Here is a 24,223-nt window from a genome sequence, read left to right on the forward strand (position 1 = left end):
TACAATATTTTCCAAGTGCTATAAACCTTTAGTAACTCTGTGAAGAACAAACTGAATTTTTTTTTGTTATTTGTGCAAACAAATTCACAGCTCTAAAATCTCATTCAAAAAGATATCTTTTAAATGTGGGTATGACAGTCTCTCACAGAACTACAAGCGGGAATATTTAGGGAATAAACACAAGAAAAAGATTATCAGGGAATAGCAAGACTTGGATTGTGCGATACTCAAAGCTTAAGGTCAATTACTCAACATCAGAAGAATATTGAGAACAAGGACCACTATGCAGATTTTTAAGGCTTGAACATTCAGCAAAAAATAATAAGAATAATAATGTACAAGTGGCATTTTGCTGAGTTTTCTTATTAGCGTGTTGGCATGTACAGAAACTGGCCCGCTTGTAGTACATCAACAAACTCTTTTCATGAATACTGCTCTGAAATGTCTGTGTTTTCAAATACAAGGCTTTCTTTAATAGCCTCTGATCTAATCCATCAGTTGACACGGCACAATTTCAGCCATTGCTGATTGTAACATGGATATTGATTCTGGCTTTCCAGAATGAAAACAGTGATGTCACCAATAAGCAGTTACTTTGACTAAACCCAATCCAATCACTTCTAAAAATGTTTATTCTGAGATCAAGCTGGGTCTCAGCTGTAAAAGTAAACCTGCTTGACTTGAGAGAAAGTTATGGGGTTTGTCAGAGGACCTCGGGGAGCACCTGGAGAGTACAGCAGACACAGGAATCACTCAGGGGATGCTGTGATCCTAAAGCAGAGAGACAGGGACGAAACAGCAAACAGATCAACGTGTGCGGCCCCTCGCACAGCTGTCTCCGGTTAAATAATGGCTCCTGCTGATCCCATCCTGCTAGCACAATTACCCAGAGCTCCGGAGACCAGAGCACAGACGCTCAGAATGCTTGGATAATGATTCCCAGCAAATTGATGACACTGGTGGCCTCGTTTGCACAAGCTAGATTAACCTGAGCGGGACAGTTTGGTGCTCCTCGATGAACGAGAGCTGAGCAGATACAGGGGAACTGCAGTAAAAGCAGCACTTCATAGTGCGTGTTTGTGAAGTGGATTACATCCTAACACACTGGCAGTTTATCACCGAAAGCACAACTCAAGTGTAATGCATCCCTCACTTGAAGCAGTAAAACAAACACGTATTTATGTGGATTGTTAACATACCATGAAACCTGTTGATTCGGGTAAACAAAAGCACACGGTTTTCTTATACAGCGAAGTTTGTGTGGCGAGAATGTCACCTTAAATGAAACTCAGCACCTGTGGAAATGGTTCCCCCTGGACTTCCATTATTGCCAATCCATTGTTTCTAGTCTATCAGCGTTTGGTGCTACATTAAAAACAACCAATTGCTACTGCCGGAGTGGATGTACTGAACCGTAAATAATCATAGCAGGTTTTCACCCATCCCATCTCTTGGCCCGTGTTGCTTTGTCAGTGCGTGTGCATTGATTTTCATTCACCAAGATTAATTGGGCTCTTTAATAGACTAATTTCACAGAGGAACGGCAATAATCAGGGACAAATGAGCAACAGACTGTGTTTGTTTACTTTGCCTTTATTATGAAGTGCTTAAAATGCCTTGTGTCTTGTGCTTACATAATTTGAACATTGGCTCAAAAAGTCGCAGGACATTTTTTTTGTTTGTTTCTTGAACAGGTTTAGTGGATTCATCTACAGTAAAAAGGTTTTTCCTCTTCAAATGAGTATCTACATGAAGATCATTTCACAAACTGAGCTGTTGTTCCTCTTTCGATATATAAAAAAGGAAGATTGAGCTAGGTAACATCTACCTGAATCTAGGGTTTTTGTGCTAATTTTTAAGGATTTCTACAATGAAGTGCTTTTGAACTCAGGGACACCCAAACTGGTGAAAACAACGTGTCAGATCTGAGCTGAGCTGGGAATGCAGTGCGAGTGCATTACAGAACGGCTATGCAGATGGCACACCTTCCTATCACTCAAGTCCTTCTTGTCCTTGCGTGTCCCTTTAAGTTGAACCATTAAGAAAAAAAAAAACATTACATGTTGAACACTTCTAGAGAATGGTTCTGAATTGCTTAGAGTGGAGTTATAGCACTTTGGGCCTACATCCTAAATCTACGTTAAATTCGAGGCAGGCAGTGCATAAGCAGAGAGCAAAGGAAGATGGTTTAGACTTATGGATTTAGTCTCACTAAACTCTACATTGGCATTTTCCCTGATGTGGCATTTTTAAATGTTTATTAAGAGTATTGGATCAAAACGTACCTGATTTAGAAAAAACTGCTATAGGTAATACTTTATTACTTTCAAAAATACCATGCATTATGATTATTGCTTTTTATATTCTTAAGAGAACCCCTAGAAATATTTCCCCCTGATACTATCTCTACATTTTGGCAAAATTATAAGCTTTGTGGTATTGGCATAGATTTCTTTTCATTTTGCATGCAGTATGTAGGTATACAAAAAGATAATCAAAACAAACAAACAAACAAAAAAAATTTTTTTTCTTCAATTATTACCATGGATCTAAATGCTTTGGCGTGTTAATAAGACTGGTGTAACCCAAAAGGCAACATTATTCAGAAAGAAAAATGTCCAAAAAAAAAAAAAAATATCACACTTTCAGTGCATCATAGAGAATCATACATCCTAGATGAAGTAATTAAAACAAACAAATAATAAATATTTAAAAAAAACTAAATAAATAAATAAATACCGGTTTACCTCGATTGTGAATACGTTTGGGCCACTTGCAGCAGTGTGATAATATCCACTGACAATACAAAAGAGTTTTATTTTAATGAGGAACATGGTGTCACTCAAACCTTCATTCGATGCCAGTCATAGTCAAGTGTTGCGCACGGCGTCGAGGTGAATTGTCTGAATGTCATTTAAGGACATGGTTGCTGAAGTGCATGCGAAGGTCCCATATTCCTTTAAGGTCAACTTTGCAAAAGAAACAGAAAAAAATTGATAAAATTGTGCTATTATTCGGTTTCATTTTGATTATGAGACATAACTGGGTAAGATAGCGTAATCATCCTAACACGTGACGGGAAGGGGGGGAGTGTGCGTTTACAGACCGGAAGTCACGCCTCGACGGACGCGAGCGGCGAGAACGCGCCTTTAAAGCACGCCGACTCGTAGTGCTTGTTCAGATAGGACTTGAGTGCGAAAGTTTTGTTGCATCGCTTGCATTTGTAATGCTTAAACGCGGAGTGGGTCTGCATGTGCGCCCGCAGGTTGGAGCGGTCGGCGAACGCTTTCCCACAGTGTGCACATCCAAAGGGCTTCTCGCCCGTGTGAGAGCGCATGTGGCCCTGCAGTAGCCAAGGTCTGCTGAACGCTTTCCCACATATGTCACACTTGTGCTTGAGGTCATGGGTGAGCAGGTGCATGGCCATGGCTGGCATGGACACGTACACTTTCCCACATGTCGGGCACTTTTTGGCCATCTTGCTGTCCAGGCTCCGGTGCGTCTGTTTGTGCCTGCTCAGGTTGGAAGACGTCGCGTAGGTTTTGCCACATTCGTTGCACGTGTGCCTCTGGAGGGTCCGTGAGCTGCTGATCACCTTCCGACGGGACCTGCCATCCGTGATGAAGAAAGCGTCCACGGTGTAACCTTCGCTCACCGCATTGTCACCGTTGATGTACCCGGACGTGATCTCTGACTGCGGGCTGTCCGGTTGGTCCGAGTCAGGTGCTCCGTAGTCACTGTGGTTGCTGTCATAGATGGGTCCCGGGGAAGGTACTTTAGTGCCACCGTCACTTTCTCCATCATAAACGGCCGGGGTGATGTAGTCACTGATGTAGCCTAGCGTGGAGAGAACAAGATCTTTTATTCAATTATTCATATTCACAAGGGACTCGAGTGAGGACAATGGGGTTCGGCGGTGCAACGGCCACTTTTCCGCTCAATTTATCTCCACCTTGGCAAAAGGCGACGGGCAACCAGATTGTGCCAGTGCTGCTCTTTGAGATTCATTAAAATGTTCAACAAATTCAGCATTTCTCTTTGAAGACAATTAGACTTAATGACCATTCACTGCAGGAATTTTCAAATAGAACACATGTCAGTTTGACTTCCCATTATTCCAGAGTTATTTCAGGACAAAGCCATGGAGCTGTGAAGGATACCGCATTTACTGTGGACTTACAGTACGAGCACAGATAGCACTTTTTTTCTTACAGTGGGAGATTAATTACCCCTTTCTAAAGGCACCACTATTAGCACAGTGTGCAGCTGGACTAAGCGTTTCTTTGATTTGCAGAATAAACAAAACACCTAAGCTCATCTGGAAGTGACTGGGCTCCAAGTTGCTGAGAAGTTACACGTTGTTAACAGCAGCAGATTTTCAGAAGGCATGTGTCATGCATGTGGCATTATATTTGCCTTTCCATTATGGTTTAACATAAATCACAAGCAACGCAACAGCGGTGCCCAATCCTTTAAGTGGATATCTACTTTCTTCCTGCAGAGTTTCATTTATACAGTAAATGAACCTCTATGAAAATCTCGCTATGGTTGGATTTGGCTAAAGTGTGCTAAATAAACAAACAAAAAAAATAACATATGCATTCCTTTGCAATTACCTTTGTCGTGTATCCGAAAGCTAAGATCGGTCCTGGACCTGCCGTACGCGCTCTCAAGTTCCGTGGATGAGAAATCATCTAGCTTCAGCTTTTTCACCAAAAAAGACCTTGGCATGTTTAGAGCGCAGAGCTGAAATCCTCTTCCAGCACGTTATCCTCTCTTTATCCACCGCACAATAGAAGAGTTGGTCCTGTAGGGCTGAAAGTCACCTGAGCGGGAGGAAAGACGAGGAAGCTCCGTTGCTTCAGCTGTGCACGATCCGTTCTGCACAGGCGAAATGCAACTTCAGCACTGGACAGCAGCAGATCCGCCTCCCCGAGCCCGAGTGTCAAAGTGCGCTTAGACCCAAATGGAAGCGCTCCAAAAATGGGCAGCTTTAAATGCGTGCAGGTTTCCGGAGAAGCTATTGTTGTTGTTGCTGTGAAAGCGAGGGGAGAGAGAGAGAGAGAGAGAGAGGGAGAGGTGTCCGCTGCTTCCTCTGCTCGCGCGGTGTCGGTTTGATGTCTGAGCTCTGCTGATCAGCTGCTGGGATTTATAAGCGCGCGATCAGGTGGGAGATGGAGATGGAAGTGCTTAATTTCATCCATCAGAAATCTCCCGGGAACAACATTGGACGAGAATGATTTATTGATGCTGTTACTCTCTCTTTTTTCCCCACATTCACGGCGCCCGCCACGTTTCTGAGGAATATAAAATGTATTGTTTGGAAAAGTCGAGTTACGACAATATTGAGCGTCATCCAGGCTTAGAAAATTCGCATTTCTTAAATTAAAGTGAATCACATGTATATATTTTCACATATATTTTTTGGTATATTTGAAAGAACCTTTTAGTTTTTCATTCCGTCGATCTATAACTGAATAAGTCAATACAAAATAACAGTTACACCAACTTGGTCTGTTCCTGTTTCCTTTAGTCGTATTCTGCACCTCTACTCTGAAAGCTTGCATGGGACTTCACCTGAAATATTATACACAGCAATGTCTTGCAATTTGTTTTATTTAATAAATTTATTATATTAAATAGTAATTTATTACTATTTATTAAATAGGCATTTGCTTTATATATATATTTGTTGTGTCATTTGTCCAAAATAGAAAAAAAATATTCTTGCTGTTTTTCAAAACAAATAAGTTTTTTTTTTTTTTAAACTGTTCTTAAACATGCACTAATAGCCTATTGTTTAATCAGAATTACTTAAAATCCCATCTAGTCCCTCCTATCATAACTAATAAACTGCCTATCTCTTTGGTTTGTATCACTGGGGTTAGGTTTATGAAAGGCACATTTTATGCTCCAAAGTGAAGCAAAGATAATATTGCGTCTTATTTCAAAAGTTATTTAAAAGGATAATAGCAGATAATAGATAATAGCATTTAACTTAAACTTTGATTTTCAAACCCTCTGCTCTGAAGCGTTCACAAAATGCATCCACAAACTCCACAAAACCCTTCAAAGTGGTTTTGCAACAGATTTACAAATTTTAGTCAATATATTCCTTCCAGTTAGCAAAATTAGTAATTTATTTGATTCAAAAGGGCTCAAACCGCTTAAATTGGAACAAAGTGTTGCCGAAGTTCATTACACTTGAAAACTTGAGAAAACTCTTTAAATTACATTATGTATATTGCTTGAAGGAATGAAAATAAAGATGTTATTTTTACAGTATCTTGTTCTTTTGGCAGTGCAACAGAAAAGTTAAAGTCCTCAATGATTAAAAAAGAAAAAAAAAACTAAATATAGAGGCCAGAAGACAATATTCTTGAACCTAACCATATAACCTTATGAGCTGGATTCAATTATTTGAGAATATAAAGTAAGTTTTTCAGACATAAAGTACTCTTAAACATGCCTATTTCCATGTTTAACTATAGTATTATCTAAAATCCCATCCACTCTGTGCTATAACTAATCACCTGCCTGCGACTTTCTGATTTTTAGCAGTAGTGCTATAGGTTGCGTAGGCTAGTTTACAGCTGGTGCTCGTGTGCAGTGGCAAGCAGGCAAGCACAGAGGAGCACACGATTCAGGCTTTGCAGCTGCTGTGGCCCCCTCCATGAGCAGATGGAGCCTAGTGGGAACAAGCCGGGAATTGGGGGTGGGGGGTGGGGGGTACTGGAGCAGCATAGGGGAACTCAAAATCACTACAAGAAAGAAATGAGAAAAGTGTTTGGTTTGTTGATGCAAATTCAGTAGTTTGGTCTTCAAGCAGTTTGTTCACTCCTAAAATCAGAGGATCAGAGCTTACATATACTGTATCCTGTTCTGTCAGTTCAGCACTAAACTGGATCAGTTTAATCTGTAATCTGGGTTTTCAGGTCAAATCATACCAAATATCCTGATTCTAGCTGGTTAGGTCATCTTAAGTACATTCAATTGAATTAACATAAAGTGTACACACATAGAAACAAAGAAATCAATATAGATTGCCGCAAGCAGCAATCACCCGGGTCCAAGCAATGGCCTATGTGAATGATTAGTGATCCAATTGAAATGTATCTTATGAAGTGGTTTTATAGCTATATCTTTACTGAAAGTTAGAGCTTGGTCATATGTGTAGTTTACTCTATGTGTGGACTTATATTCAACTTTTAAATTTAGATTAAACGCATGGATAGGACCATTTCGAATAAATGTGAAGATTTGCAGCTCAAGGCTTTAACTGTTGCAAAAAAAAAGTTATTAGCTTGTGGATAATTTTCACAAAAAGCAGTACACATATACATTACCACAAGATGTAGAAATATATATATTTTTGTAATAGTAGGCCATTCAGATTTGATGTTATAAAATTTGATTGGCTGCTGGTATCCAAGTCATTTTGATGCATTTATCAACTTCATGGATCATTGGTGGAATTTTACAAAACGTGTGTTGTATTCTCAGAATGTCCTTTTGTCTTTGCATATCAAGTTTTGTTAAGCTTGGGCATTGCGTTCAGCAGCTATAGATCAATGCATACAAATTGGTGCTGCCTGACAAATGAATTAACTTATAGGTCTAAAAATGCCAAATTCTTTTGATAGCTTTTTGTTCACACTGCTGTGGGCCTATTTTGGCAAAGGTCAGACCAACGGCCCAGGAGGAGTTTGAAATAGTAGTTCTCAGAAAAATTCTAAATGGCAGAAAAATTTTATAGGAGACGTTATGTAGGGATTCTGATGGAAAATATTTTTTTAGGGTTCTAAAAGTTATGATCCAAAATCAGAGGTAAGAGACTCAAATCATATGACTTAACTCGAGTCAGACTCCAGTCTCAATTTTCTCGACTTGAGACTAGTCCACTCTTTTTGTTCAGTGCTGAATTCTGTATGCTGGCAAATCCTCCAATTATAACAAACAAAGTGTATATATTATGAAAGCTTCATTGATAATAACAGATGTGTAATATTGCGATGAACTGTCAGTTGTTTAGGAATTATTAAGGGAGCACACAGTCATGCCAAACCATGCACGCAGCGCAGGAGCTGCTTGCTTTTTGTTGTAACAATTGTTTGTGTGTTAATGCCTTAATAACAAATAATTTATCAGGAGCATTTATGCGGATGTGTATGGTGGCGACATGTAGGCTAAATTAAAATTTGGACGTACAGAAAAAAATCTTTTTGCGGACGGGAGTGGGACGAAACATAAATGTTGCAGGCGGGAGAAAGTAATATAGAAAGTAGTTGAGAATGACCCACATATTAAAATAAATAACCAGGTTTAAATCATTTAAATGATTAGATTTGTTTTCAAAAAATCTCCATATAATATTTTGTGTTATGGGATCAAATCCCCTGGATATTTAGAGTAAGAACATTCAAACTTTGGCATACAGTACTAATTTAGAATGCAGTATCTTTATATATATATATATATATATATATATATATATATATATACTGTATATATTTCCAAGATATGAAAAGTTTTATTAATTCTTGTTTACTTGTGTTAATTTAATTTATTTTATTTTAGAGCATTTAAAATGGTTCTTAATGATATGATATTTTTAAGTTTATTTATTTTTGTAACTCATCAGCCATCTATGTCTAAATAAAGTAATAAAAGTCCCAGAGTTCAAAAAAAATGTGTAAAACTAGCCTGAAAATTGGCTAGCCTGAAAAATGTTTTAGCCTGAAAAAAAAAAAACTTAATTGCGACTCGACTGAACTTGACTTGACAAAGAGTATGACTTGACTTGACTTACAACAGAATGACTTGACTTTGACTTGCAATGTTAAGAATTGGACTTGACTTGAGACTTGCATTTAGTGACTTACTCCCACCTCTGTACAAAATGCAAATTGGCTCATTATAGCGCCACCTGTCAGACGGCTTTGTGTCTATGCACATCAGTAGCGTTGCATGATCGTGACAATCCTGGTCTCTATATGATTTATGGCCCATGCACTCTTATTGCAATAAATAAATAAATAAATAAATAAATAAGGAGAAGGAGAAAAAGAAGACGATGATGATCTGTACAATACAATCGGTTCTGTCAGGACCACTATCGTCAAATAGGCCTATGCGATTGACAATTAGCACACAGGTTGGATTGGTGTTATAGTTCCGTTCTGGGCAAGAACTCCCAGCGCTTCCATGAAGCTTTGCATGGATAAGAGCAGCAAGAGAGGAAATAAACCCCCTTAGGGTAAACAAAACAGAACCAACATGTATGTATCAACATGATATCATTAATTAAAGATTTTAAAATACAGCATAATTTGAGAATTTATTCTGATTTAAGGGGATTCAGAATGCCAAATCGTGCCTGGGAGAGAAGAGGAGCTGGGGATGGAGGAGGGTAATTAGCTCCTGAGAAACACAACAGCTGCTGATAATACTACTGAAGGAGCTTATATATGTACAGTGATAGGCGTTGTATTTCTATAGGTAGATGTGGATCAGCTGAGAGTCTTGAATAACGTGACCTGCCAGTACTAACGCTACGCTTGATGTTTCAGCACCTTCGTTGCTTGGACCCCTAATAGGTGTGTTTGATAAAAAGCTTTATAACCATCTGTTTTATAACAAACAGCTACTATGTATAAAACACCAGATCTGAAAGGAGATTTTTTAGATAATACAGATAAATGCACCAATATTGAAATTTTGGCAGACACTGGTAGCCTAATTATTGCAAATAACATACTTATTACTTCAATTTTTACAATTTAAAAGACTTAAATTAATTTAGGAAATAAATATTTAAGTTTCATTTTATTTTTTTATTATATATTTTAAATCCTTGTCATCTCTGAAAAAAAAACTCAAATTAATTTAAATATTTATAAAACTACTATTTTGTAAAAAAAATGTGCTAAAGATTACATTTAACAGTACTATTAAATGATTAGCGTCTTTAAAGATCAATCTTAAGTGAGCGTTAGATGGTGACAAGGGTAAAGTAATAAATAAAGGGCAATGAGGATGCATTTAATATTCTGTATAATATCTAACGATATGATAACTAAACAATAAATCTCTAATATAAGATAATAATGGTTATTGTACTGATATATCATGCATTTCTTTTGCAAGACAATGGTCCACTCAAGCACAACAGAGGTTTCAGTGCACAAATAAAGGGGGCTGCTGGATATTACAGTATCCTTCAGCCTGCTGTTGCAATAATAACACTAAATATTGCTGAGTACAGTCCTCAACAGGCCGGAAATGCTGGCCTAGGAGTAAAACATACGTTGCCCTCTCTTTGAGTAAAACATACTTCATTGGCAAACCGGGGAAACAAATACCAAAGATTCCACTAAAGTTGGTGGGTGGCTCTACAATTCACACACTATGTAATATGTACAAACTCTCTGTCTTTCCTCTTTCTCCCCCCACATTCACAGCAAATTGAGGATGATGCAAGTGATGGTGGGTAATTAGGATTCTCTCCTCCTCTTTGTCTCGAGCGCTTGAGCGATTTAAGTCATCACCACGCAAGTGTCAGTGGGGCTGCTGCGGATCTTTGCCTGAAGCTCTTTCCTTTACAAGAGTCAGCCTCCATCTGTGCCTTTGTAGTTTCTTCATCCTGATGAGGAAAGAGGCTCCAAGGTAATTGCCTTGAATCAGTGAAATTGCATTTCTATACTTGACAAGCCCTTCTGTGAAAGAGTAACATACCAGAGACTGGGAATTCCGTGTTGGAGAGAGGAAGAAAAGAAAGAAGAGAGAGATATCATTTAATTCTGCCGACAGTCAAACAATGATATGTCAGAAGTGATCAGAGGTTACATCCTTCTGAACCACAAGACACAGAGCCAAGGGAGAGAGCGATATTAACACCCGCTCAGAGATGATATTATAGCAAACTCTGACACGTAAACAGACACACACATACAAATGCCCTGCAATCTCCCTCTGCATTCATCTCCCTGCAGATCACCGAAAGGCTCTCGGATGTTTTCCCTGGTCACTGTGAGGAGCCAAATCACTCAGAGTGGACTCACTGCCAAAAGAAACCTCCTTAGGTTCAACTTGCTATTGAATTCTGTATCCTAATGGCTGCGACAAGGGGTGAGTTGAACACCATCAGTTTAACCACTTCAAAATAGGAATTTTACATGACCACATAGCACATAAGGTAAAGATTTTGTAAGTCTCTGCGTACAAAAAAAAAAAAAAAAAAAAAGGTTCACATAGCAAAACTGAAATTTCAACAATTCACTTCTGGGTTATAACTCTACTGGACTACTGGATGTTAAATTACAGAACGTCTCGGTTACTGGTGTAACCCTCGTTCCCTGAGTTAACGGATGACGACGAATGGGGGTTTTGCTATTCCCCATTCGTCGTCATCCAATGGAACTCGGAGTGACATCGAAAGGGAACTAGCTTAATCTGTATCAGCATTCTCTTGTTTCATTTGGTACCTAAAATTTCCTCAAACCTTCAGATAAATGTTTAATAAAATCGAATTATTGTCTAAACAGACAAGGAATGTTGTAACATTACTTTCCCAATGAACCCACAAAGACTGAAAATGGATGTAGACAGGGTATAAGCCAACATCTGACACAACTGTGAAAGAGACATGGACACACACCAGGGTTATTATTGCACGTCCTGATTTTGCAGAGTTAGACATGTTCCTCCCTTGGTACACATATGATCCTGGAAAATCATTCTTGTCCGAAAATGTAATCATAACCCCTACCCCTAAACCTAACCCTACCCATAAGTTATCCCTAAAATCAGAGGGAAATGATAACAGCTGTAAATAACACTCATAGAAGCACCTAAACCTGGGTGTAAGCCTAAACTATAAAGCTATAAACTGCAAACCTTCAAATCTGATTGGTTGATTGAATGTTGCCCCAGGTTCAACAAAGCTGTTGATCCAGAAACATGAACATCAGGAACATTGGTATCATCAACCAAAACTATAAAAATTTGTATTACTAAAAATCTCGACATTTCTCATTTAGTTGAAGCTGAAGTACTAAAATAAACTGAATAAAAAATATATAGATATTTAAAAAGAAAAGGAAAAAAACTAATAAAAACGACAAAAACATTTTAAATGAAAATATTAATAATAAAATAATCCACTTTTTACTTTGCACACACTTCATATCACAGTCGTGCAAATATGACAGAAAATTTCGCATTTGCTGTAGCATCAGTAAATGGTGAGATAATTTGAGAAATAAAATTATCCTGCCAGAAGAATTACACTCAACACAATGTAACATTTTGTCAACATGAAAAAATAAAGGTTCCTTACAATAGACTCAAGGATGATATACAAGCTTTGCATTCAAAGGATTTGACATTTACCTAAAGGGCGTAAAAAAGGGATTTATATAACAGGAGAACATTCTAAATTTGGGATTACAGGGAATGGATAAAGTAATACAGAGTTATTAGTCGATTGAACGGGGATCGCTTTGATCACTTTGAACATTGTCATCGGTACAAAGAAAAAACGTTTCCGGTTTTAGCACATTGTTGTCTTGTAAACGTACCCTGAGAGAGTGAGCAAATGGAACAGAATCCGGAGTCAGAGTGCATGTGACACGTTCAGTTGTTGTTTTGTTTACATCCAAACCCACCTGTTACAATACACGCTGGTACATTCAGACTTTAACGACTAAAACAACTTTAAATTCTAGTGCATAAATGTAGGGGAATTGTATCAAAGAGATAAGATATACAGAACACAGAGTTACAGATATTAAAGCAGAAAGTTTTAAAAGCACTCATCCATATATCAATAACTAAACATTGAGGTTGTCAGTTTGGCCTAACAGCATTATTTGAAAGTTCTCTGATTGGCTGTTGCCCCGCCTAATAGAAGAGCTGAATACCGTCTGTTCAGTCAAGCTGTCAACCCTTAGCACGAATAAAAAGACCCAGGGCAAACAAAAATACTGATATTTGAAAATTGCCATAATGGCTGCAATCTCAAACGCAAGCCTAAATTTCAATAAAAAGTCATCATACTTGCAAAACCACATTTAAATCAAAACTTTCCTAAACATGTGATTGTCAGATTCCCAGTTTTGCAAATAGCAGCATAGCCTACCTGGCAAAGTCTCTGACAAGCAGATGGGTCCAGAATTATATTTCATTAAAACACAAACAGACCAGAGGGTGCCCCCACAATGCTTTTCCCATGGCACGTGTGTCTTGGCTACAAGACAGGAACAGGGTTTCTCAAAGAGTACCGGTAGATTTCTATATCAGGATTTCTAGTGGATGTATTCCCTACCGCAATTAGAGCACAGTCTACGGGTAACAGTCTGTGACCCCATGTCTGACCCATCGTTTGGCTGGTCTCCATCAAGGTCCAAATGGCCAACAGCTCAAGCGTGCACTGACCAGCATGTACTTCGGCTACCAGCTGAAAAAGTCACCTTTCATTTGCAGGACTGCGGTCTGGTGACAGAGGGACTACATTAATCTTATTTGTCATAAGCAGTCTCTTGGGAGAGGAATGAGCCAGCCTGGGACTTAGCAAAGCCTCTTTATCTCACACAATCATGAAAACAGACCCAAACACACACACACACACACACACACACACAGCCCTATCTCTAGCTGGCAGTCTGGAGCTCTAATTAGATGTGATAGTTAAAGAGACTGAAAATGGGGACAAAAGCCACATTATGCAAATGGTGTTTGATTTTTGCCCATTCTCTTCTCTGTTTCTTGCTTTCATTCCCTCTCTGCCTCTTTTTCTACGCTCCTTTTTCGCACTGTGTACCCAACTTGTGAAAGGAAGGAGGAAAAAAATAGAAAGGTTGAATTTTGTGCCGTGCTGGCCTCAGTGTGTGCCCTTCCATGTGTGAAGACTCAGCTGAGTAGGTCCGATAATTGGACACTTTGGCTGGAGATAGTTTCATAATGGAGAGGCTTGTCATTGTACTGTATGAGAGTATGTTTGTGAGTATGTGTGGGTGCAAGGGGCTTTTTAGGCATAATACACAGGAGATTTTACTGAACGGATTCAGCAAAATCATGCTGCAAAAAAAAAGGTATAGGGGACCGTGGGTTCAGATAAAAATGCAGCGTAACAAGAGAGAAATGTTTCGCGTAACCAGGCCTTGACATTAACACCCGCCAATGGGTGGATTTCAGCGTCACTCCTAACCACTTCACTGTGTTTTATATATATATATATATATATATATATATATATATATATATATATATATATATATATATATATATATAAAAAGGCATCTGAAATAATAAACTAGTTGAAATGTAGTGGTGTGAGTGATGTCGATTTTTACATATCGATGCTGAAATAACACTTCCATTACTAATTTTCTGCAGAACAGACAAATGACACCAGCTGTGATTTCTCGCTCTATCATCTCTCCGACAGCGAGATGACACACAAACCCGCCTCACACTGAAAGTGTGTGCGCATAAAGCTGCCTCTCAGTACTTTTACGCTGCTTATTGCGCTTAAACAGTCAAATACACACAAAATGCCAAATGTCAAAATGCTGGTCTTTGCTAGGATTCATGTAAACACAGTCAGTAAATGTTTTAAGTGAATGTAAACAATTGAGAAAGAAAACAAATGTGTAAAAATATAATGGATCAGGGTCTTTCGATGTCAAAACTATCTATGGCCAGTGAAATTGCTGAGTGACCAGTTAGTTTTGAAAACCACTAGCCAAATTAATGTCAAGCCCTACGCATAACACTATAAAACATGGCAGATATGCTGCACTTTAAGAGTGATAAGTCATTTGGACCTATTTGCAGTGTATTTTGTGCAGATACATTCAACATATAATGTATGTGTATACACGCATTTTTCCCACTTTATGCATTCAATGTGAAGCAGAATATTGTCAGATATCAAAGTTCGATTTTTAACTTGAAAAGACTAAAAACTCAAATATACCACTACTATACATGCTACAAGTAAATTTAGGCATCACAACATTATAATGTACAGTATGAAAAAAATGACACTGTTGTGAGACAGGTTAGTTTTACCCTACTGATGTCGTGTGCTTGACTGAGGAGTCACTGGTGCGACGCTACCGTCTGCGGGATTATGACTGAACGCCTCTAACTCAGAATCCCGCCGCGCCGCAGGACATTGATTGGCCCTGGATAGCCGGCCCGAAGGTTTGATCGTCTTCTCGATGGTCCACCAGAACCCAGTGAGGATCTCAGGCTGGCCCGATACAAGGACCTCACCTCACTAAACCACCCCATCAGTAGTAGCGACGGGCGGTGTGTGCAAAGGGCAGGGACTTAATCAAAGCAAGCTTATGACCCGCGCTTACTGGGAATTCCTCGTTGATGGATGGCTGAACGCCACTTGTCCCTCTAAGAATTGGACGCCGACCGCTTGCCGGAGTCTCATATATTATTGGTTCGTTCGCTCCACCAACTAAGAACGGCCATGCACCACCACCCAAAGAATCGAGAAAGAGCTATCAATCTGTCACTCCTTTCCGTAGAACCAGACAAATCCATTCTTAGTTGGTGGATTTGTCTGGTTCATTCCGATAGCGAACGAGACTCCGGCATGCTAACTAGTTACGCAGCCCCGAGTGGTCGGCGTCCGGTAACCCGCTGAACCCGCTGACGTTGAGCCCCGGCCCTTTGTACACACTGCCCATCGCTACAGATTGGGTGGTTTAGTGAGGTCCTTGGATTGGCCCCGCCAGAGCTCCTCGCTGGGTTCTGGCAGAGTGTCGAGACTACGATCAAACTTAACCATCTAGAGATAGTAAAAGTCGTAACCGCTCGGTATGGACAATTAAATACCTAACACAGACCAACACGAATACAAATTTTTAAAAAGGCTCCATTATCGATATTAAAAAAAAATATTGTACCGATATATTGCATCCCAACCGAAACATCATGACGTTATCCACACTGCTATGCTAATGAGACCCATGAAAATGTCTTTTATTTACTCTTCAGAAGAAGCTTTGGGTACGTCCCTATCACCCTCTGCGTTTGACCTATTAAAGCTCACCAGCGCAGAAAGCTGATTATACATGCACCGCACCATTGTTTCCTCATATGAATGAATCAGACCGGCCGGCCACAGTGAATGGCTGAGCACAATGTATCAACATACACCAGACAAAGACCATATAATTAACAGATCATGATGGGGAAAAAAGACAGAGAGGAAAGTAGAGGGGAGGGAAACAACGCATTTGGAAATAGACATGACTTGGCATGGAACTCTAACCCTGTAGACAAAGAGTACAAGGTCAAGTGAATTATTCTGATTAGCATGTTAATTCTGAATCTATTCCCCTGAGTACAAGACCCTTTCTCACCCAACAAAACCAACCATCCTGCACTCAATGATGGAAGATAATCAGCCACAGAGTTAAAGGGAAGAAAGCTATTTACGAGTATATGAGAAGGATCTCTCTAATATTCAAGAGCTGTGCACCAATGATCCTACAGATGAATCTATGCATGAGCGTGTTTGTGTGTGTAATTGTGAAGTTTATCTTTTCTCTGTTGGAGTCTGAGAGCAGGGCCTTCTTTGCTCTTAAGTATGAAGTCTGGAAGAGATAATTAGTTCATCTGACTTTATTCAACACACTGGCAGACGGTCTATGAGTTGGCATAGCTGCACTGCCTTATTATTCAGAAGACACAGGAGTAATATTACTTGTAGCGGTAGCTGCATGAATTGAAAAATGTATTTTAAAAAATAGTCACTTTAACTTTAAAACAAAGATGAATAAACAGTTCAAATGACTCTATAAAGGCATTTCTGGTTAGCACTTTACCAATACAATAACTTACAATACAAGAAAATGCGACAAGCAATTAATTCTCTTTCATATTGATCAACACTAGTGGTGCAAAATAAATTAAACGTTAAATGTCCTGATTGGGTGTGATTGTGTTGCATCATGCAGATTTTTCACTGTCAGTGTGGAAAGACAAAAGCATGGCTAAAACACAATGTCAGAACATGCTTTTACTATTTCATGCTACAAATGATAATGTATCAAACACTGGATAGATTAAATATTCATTCCTCTGCTTTTGTCCATGATGTCACAAAAAATAAAGACAAAGAATAAGAGTACAATTTTCTACTAAAAAAAAAAAAAAAGCTTCTACTAAATACTTGTACATCAATCCGAGTGTCTTGTCTCTCTCGCTCTGTTTTTCCCTCTAGCTGGGAAATACGATGGGGGAAAAAAAAACAATAGGCAAAGAAAAAAAAAATTCTCATTATCCTCTAAGTGTGTGATGGAGACTATAAGTGCAGTGAGGTAGACTTCAGATGGAGAAGAATGGGGCAGATGAGCTCTCCTCCACAGATAACCCCTCTCTGAGATTGATAGCAGGACAGACTTGATGCCATATTGGTGTGGACTGGCTTTGTGATGTTTATCTCGAGGGAGAGAATCATCACATCAAGGTTAAAACAAGATGAACAGTTTATGAGCAGTAAAGACAAACCCAGAGTTCAGCTGCAGTTGTGGCCGAGCTCAGCACGCTTGTGTGTGAGGATTACAGCCAAATTACTGACTGATCTGAAATCAATCTCTGAGCTCTGACAAACTCCATCACAACGGTCACGGATGTTCATACTGTGTGTGCACTGTGGAATCAACTAAATATGTTGAACTTATGTTGACCTCAGCTTTCTAACAACACTAAGCCGGACCACAAAGAATCTGCCTGCAAATTTGCTCGACATGTAAATGCTCTTTATTTACATCTCTCTATCTTATTGCATACTTGTTTATTAAATACTATGCTAATTCCATCCAAGACAGACTGCATCATTCTGAAGTCAATTGACATCTGTATTATAATTAAAATGTAAACAATTGTGGTAAATTATATAATATAATAATCCATCTGAACATACCAATTTATGGCATATGATATAGGCCTGGACTGGGTTTCCCAAAACTGAATCGTGAAGACCATTGCCACCCATGTTTTCTACAATTAATTTAGCTCACAATGCTTTTTGAAAATGCAGCCCTGGTCACTAAAAGAAAGTTAGATTCATGCAAGAGGTGATCCATGAGATATCGCCGCTGTGCCCTTGAGCAAGGCACTTAACCTCAGCTTGCTCCAGCGGGATTGTTCCTGTAATGCGTGTCGCTCTTAAAGCATCTGCTAAATTACTATACTACTATCATGAACATTACAACCACAGAGTTTTCTGTCATGGTGACAACATCCTATGTATGTGTGTGTGACACTAAGGCCATTGCAAACCAAAGAGGCTTTACTTCAGAGGCCAGGGCTTTCCAAATGTTGTGCTGCAGCGAGACACTGCCCTCATAAACATTTCATGTTTGGACTGGGATCGTATGCTGAGTTTATCACTCTGCAATTCCCTTGATGAATGATTGGCTTGATTAAAGCAAGACTATGATGAACAAACAGAGGTGTTGTTCAGAATGCTGTTTATGCACACACTGTGAATCTGGATGGAGAAATCAGTCAAGATAATGAACAGAAATACACTGGCTGATAATTAAATGCTAAGACAGACTCAAAACAGCCATATTTAAAACATTCTGTGTCTCCCAGCCTGGATATTTTCTTTTTAATCATCAGTGAATCACTAGCTTTTTTGGGAATGTACGAGATTTTGAAACTGATTAAATATGAATTAGTCGAAGCAATTAATCAAAATTATAAACATCTGTGTACATCTTATAAAAACATTTAACCTTGATAAGGTGTGTTATAATTAGATGCGCCACCACGTGTCATTACTCGGTTTAGAGGTGCGGTGTGAAAGTTGGGCTCTTATCAGCAGAGCAGATGATTAAATGGGCTCTTGAAGGATCATATGAATCTTCTGTCTGTTAGGGCGTGGTTATCTAACAGCTTCCCATAGCGCACCGTGCATACTTGTGAACACCTTTATTCCAGATGGTGCGGGATGACACACACACACACATAGAGAGAGTGAGAGGGAGAGAGAACTGTTTGTTCCATTCACTGTGCATTGCTCAATAAAGAAAGATAATTGTTGAGCTTTGACAGATGTTAAGTAATTTTTACAGATGGACATGAATGGATGAATTTCATTACATGATGAAGCTTCGTCAAGTACCACAACAAAACCTGCACAACATCTCAAGCAATGACTTTAAATGCAATTAAAATCTGTCTGATAATCATCGGCTTCCTATATTTAATCATTCATTATTTAGAACAACCTGCAAGCAGTGAACATATTCCAAATACACTGCAAATGGCATGGTCAAAATTATACTGTATAGTAAAAAAACCCAACAACAACGTTGTGACAGTAATGACAGCCCATTCTCGACGCCCTAGGACCACGTGTACCCTACCCCCACCCCACACCTAAACCTAACCGCGTCCTCTAACAGACGCTTTCCTTTAGCGTCAGTCATATGACGCCGTAGGATCGCGTCATGTAAGTGACGCTAAAGGGCGCCTAAAACGTCAAATATGGAAGCATGGTCAAAGGTGACGCCTTGGGGTGAGAATGCGTTGGTAATGAGTGTGCAAGATACATCGGGTCACAGCTAGTTTGACTCTGTTAGCCCTCAGAAGTGTGCAGCTCCCTTGTGCTGATATCCATGAAGCCCTGCTGCAAAAATTACAACTCTGACTGTGTCCCAAATCTTAGGCAGCTGCCCAATCAATGGGCTTCCAAGGCACCGCAATGTCATACAATGGATTAAAAGAGATTCAAATAAGCCTTAGATATAATCAAAAAAATATTTATTGACTAAAATGCTTATTTCTGGGAATTCATAAGTTGATTAAAAAAATAATTTATAAATCGGACTGGGTATCAAATCAAATTCCCTAATTCTGATTCATTTTCATTCCGATTCATTTGCACATATTTCAGTTGTCCGTTTCATTTTGTTTACATATAATAGATATTTAAGAATTATACTGTATGACGCCAACCACTATCTATTTAAATTAAAGAACTGGTTTATAGTTGTTCACTTAAAAGTACCGTTTTTTGTTTGTAACTAAACTGGGGGTTAAAATGTTTTTTTTTTTTTTTGCATGTACCTTACGAAGACACCTAGAAAACGGTTTCTCACCAATACTTTACAATACACAGTCTTTTCATTTTACAGTGAAGGATAAACTGTTTTTCAAAAGTTTGCGGTTAGTAAGTTTTTTTTATGTTTTTGAAAAAAAGTCTCTTATGCTCACCAAGGCTGCATATATTTGATCAAAAATACAGTAAAAACAATACTATAGTGAAATTTTATAATTTTAAATAACTTTTTTTTGTTTCATTTTAAATGTAAAATGTATTTCTGTGATGCCAAAACTGAATATTCAGCATCATTACTCCAGTCTTCAGTGTCACATGGTCCTTCAGAAATTATTATGCTGATTTGCTGCTCAAGAAATATTTATCAGTCATACTGACATTTAGTTTAGTTTGTCTTAGTTTCATTTTCAAGTTCTTTTAGTTTGGTTATCTTAGTTTACTGTTTCCATTTGTCTTCAGTTACCATGGCTATTCATCATTTGATTAATTAGCACACTTGTCTGCATTTGGTTCATCAGCACTATTTTAGTTCCTCTTTAGTTCCCATTCATTGTCCTGTTTATGCCTAGCCCTTCGGGGGTTTTTTTTGTTTGTTTGTTTTTTTGCTAATTTGGATTACCTACTTTTTAGTTATTTCATAAACCTTTTATAATGATCCTTATGACATTTCTTCATCAACAGTGGACTTAAACATTATATTATCAGTTTAGAAAATACACACACACACACACACACACACACACTCTCTTTCTCTCTCTCTCTCCATGCAAGATGAATCATTGCATTCCTTTTTTGTAAGTTGCATTCGATGAAAGCATTTTGGATAAAAAAAAATCTATGCAATACATTTTTCAGGAGTCTTTGTATTAGATTTTTTTTAAGACTTTTTTTTCTTCATGTAAGGCATCCTTAAAAAAAATCTTACTGACCCCAAACATTTGAATGGTAATGCACATCAATGTTACATACAAAATTCAGGCATCTAAGTGATCAGAATGTATTTGGACGTGTTCTTGCAGCCTATCACGTGCCTATGACTTTTACCCAGACTGCTTCTTCAATAACACATTTGCAGATAAGATGACAACCCCCCACCCTTTATTTCCACAAGAGGTCACATCGCTAATGTAGAGTGTGTCATAGCGTGTGTGCTTATTTGTGTGTAAACTATATCATCAACAGCTGCATGCACCATTTCCAGATGAAAACAATCCTGGCTGTCCAACCCAGGGTGATTAGGTAAAAGAAAGAAGGACACAGGCCTGCAAAAGTCAATGAGATGTCAACTTCAGTGGCGGTAAGCCTCCTGTGTCATCTCAGCATCTAAATAGGGTTACATTAACAGCACTGATTAACATAAGTGTCAGTAGAAAAACTGCCGAAGAGCATCCTAATGATTTTTAAACGGATCCGTGGAGAAAGCAGCAGGTTTTAAGCAGCTCTGGTGATACAGAATCAGCTGGAAGGAGTAAAGACTTTTACTATGAAGAGTTATTAATTAAATGGTGAGTAAATGAGCAGTAGGAACATAGGCTACTGAATGAACTGAAAACTGTGTTTTTTAAAGGAGCATTTCACCCATTTCAACAATAATCTTTATTGAAAGTGGTTCATATATGTAGTCAAAATGTAAAAGAATTTTTGAATTTGGTGCCCTCTTGACCGAGAAAAGACAGAAAATAAACGAGGGGCACATTTGTATGCAAGACAACAACTCCCACAATGCACCACATTGCACAAAAACTCCACAAGCCACACCCACTTATCCGGAACAATGCAAACAGAGAAATCACTCTTGCGTCTACAAGGCTAACATTATGTTCTAAGGCGGCAGGGGTGTCGTGTAACTGCACTTGACTACGCCACTCCAATTTAGTCTGGGTAGGAGATCCCAAGTCACTAGAGGGTTTCCCGCTCGGCTATCCAAATAAATGAATAAAGGCAAAATAACTGCATCACAGCTGCAGATAATGACCTGGTTGCAGTACACAGAATCAACCATATATAAAAAGTACAACTGATTAGTCATGGGCCATCCCCCCCCCCCCCCGCCAAAAAAAAACACACACAAAACCAAAAATAAAGGTAGGGAAAAACAGTGGTCGGTTGCACAGGACAAATCAGAAAAACAACAGTAAATAAAACAAAAAACACACTCTCCTTAAAACAACTGGAATTATTACATCTAAACATAACATTGAATACTAGCACCACAGCATAACATCATTTCCAACTAAGAACCACTTGACCAGCTACTCCAACATTACATCAATAGAAATAAATACCTTTGGCATTATTTTTAACTTCAGAAGCCCCAATACAGCAGCGGTTAATGCCCATCGCTCATCCAGCTCCGCATGGCCAAACGAGAGAGCCTTTAAAGCAACTTCTCTACAAGAATCATTCACCCCAATATATACAACACAGGGTTGTCAACAATCACTTTAAAAAACAAAACTTGCTTTGACAGTGTCAACAACCACATGCTGTGATGATAATTCAGTATCCACCACTCATCCAGCCAAACTCAGCATTGGGGCGTTTAGGCCTCACTTCTAAAACAATCCAACTACATCAAGACAATGAACAGATTAAGTACAACTGGCCCATTTGATTTAACATTTCCACCAAGCAACACTGGCTCTTGGCCAACACATCAAAAAGATTTGAAACATCATACGTATAAAAACACTTCTTATTAAAATCAACCTACCAGAGCTTGTTCTTCCAGCGACCATGCCAAACAATTCAGCAACTGCAACTATTCCTCTTCTTCTTCTTCTTCTATTAGATTTTTTGGCGGTTGGCACACAATGAAATTGTGCATTACTGCCACCAACTGGTATGGAGTGTGGAACTGAATGACTTTTAGGCTACTTACTTTAGGCTACTTACTTATAGACTTTTAGGCTACTCACTTATATATAATAAATAAATTAAATCAACTATTCCTCTCACAGGAAGTGGCATATTTAAAAGGAAATTACACCCTCTATACATACCCTTAGCAGCACCCCCTAGTGACTTGGCTACAGTTAGCCAGAGTTTGAAATTCATTTCACACAAAATTTCTAGTTAGTTGGCTGTGGCGAGCAGGACGATCAAGGGCGAGGGACGTGAGAACGACGTGAGGCCGGTGGCGTGAGTGATAATGAAAGACCCCTGTGAGGCGCGTGCCGGTCTCGCGTCTCTCACGGAGGAGCGAAAGCATAAAATGAGGAGCGACGATGGCAGATCATAAGAGAAACAGGCCTGATTTTATGATGTGTTTTGTTTCTGTTGTGTGTAACGTTACAGCAGTCATCAATGAGGGGCTGCTGGCATATACTTTTGTTTTGTATTTGTTCATTTTACTATTAAAATGTTTAAATGTTCGCCGGTTCCCGCCCCCTTCTTCCCACAACAACAAACCCCATAAACATTACATTACATAGCCACGAACATTGGATTCGAGCAGCAATCAGAACTTCAACATAATAGAAACTCTTTCAAATGTCAAACATAACCGAATATTAAAATAACAGAGCAGTAAATTCATATCAACATCAAATGAGGGTTAAAATACTTGGATTTGTCAAAGTTATCTTGGTACACACACTTGTTTATATCCTTGCCATATAGTTTTAACAATCGATAATGCAAGATAAACAAGTAAATTGCTGTAAACCTCAACAAGTCAAGACTAGGTCAATTGTACAGCCTCTGAGTGCATCTGAGTAACTGTAAGCTCTGAAGCGTTCAATACTTCCAGATGAGTCTACGCCGGCAATAATAAGGATGTAGCAGAATGAATAGGTGCTCTCGATCTTGCTTTTATTTCACTTTCTCTGTGTGCCCTCTTATTCTAAGATGGTTGTGAATGCTATTGTGAACTTGCCTTGACTCTACAGGTCCTCTTTACCTTAGTGGCTTCAATGCAGACGGACACTGTCATTTTACTTCACTTCAATGGGTTCTTTTTGTCTTTCTTCTCGTTCTCTATATGCTGCACAAAGACACACAGATGAGGAAACACTTTGCTTTTGGAAATTACAATACCACCCTGGCTTTCTCTCAACTGCAAACACTGTACTGTACTTCAGAATCAATCTTAGGTTGTATTTCTACCAACAGGTGGAAGAAATG

The 24,223-nt window shown here is 38.8% G+C and overlaps 3 protein-coding genes across 4 annotated transcripts in view; all 3 read right to left on the bottom strand.

Moving 5' to 3' along the window:
* The window catches only part of gpr20 (G protein-coupled receptor 20), a 127,968-nt gene extending 105,088 nt beyond the window's left edge, over positions 1-22,880 (bottom strand). The window contains exon 1 of the mRNA XM_089117782.1: positions 22,812-22,880. The gene's annotated coding sequence lies outside the window, so the exon portion shown is untranslated. The remainder of the gene's footprint in view (positions 1-22,811) is intronic.
* Positions 1-22,893, bottom strand: part of dgat1b (diacylglycerol O-acyltransferase 1b) — a 119,282-nt gene extending 96,389 nt beyond the window's left edge. The window contains exon 1 of the mRNA XM_089117779.1: positions 22,812-22,893. The gene's annotated coding sequence lies outside the window, so the exon portion shown is untranslated. The remainder of the gene's footprint in view (positions 1-22,811) is intronic.
* Positions 1,578-22,942, bottom strand: scrt1b (scratch family zinc finger 1b). Of its 2 annotated transcripts, none has more exons than XM_089117785.1 (2): positions 22,812-22,942; positions 1,578-3,837 (listed from the first exon to the last, which is right to left on the bottom strand). In XM_089117785.1, exons 1-2 carry the CDS (start codon positions 22,834-22,836, stop codon positions 3,113-3,115), a joined length of 750 nt encoding a protein of 249 aa, XP_088973911.1. In that variant the 5' UTR covers positions 22,837-22,942; the 3' UTR covers positions 1,578-3,112. The 2 variants fall into 2 exon arrangements, with proteins under 2 accessions (XP_088973911.1, XP_039536099.2); XM_039680165.2 differs by lacking the exon at positions 22,812-22,942 and adding an exon at positions 4,617-5,266.
* Between the last annotated feature and the right edge of the window lie 1,281 nt (positions 22,943-24,223).

This window comes from Pimephales promelas, chromosome 12, assembly GCF_988280905.1.
Source record: "Pimephales promelas chromosome 12, fPimPro1.hap1.1, whole genome shotgun sequence".
Taxonomy (NCBI): domain Eukaryota; kingdom Metazoa; phylum Chordata; class Actinopteri; order Cypriniformes; family Leuciscidae; genus Pimephales; species Pimephales promelas.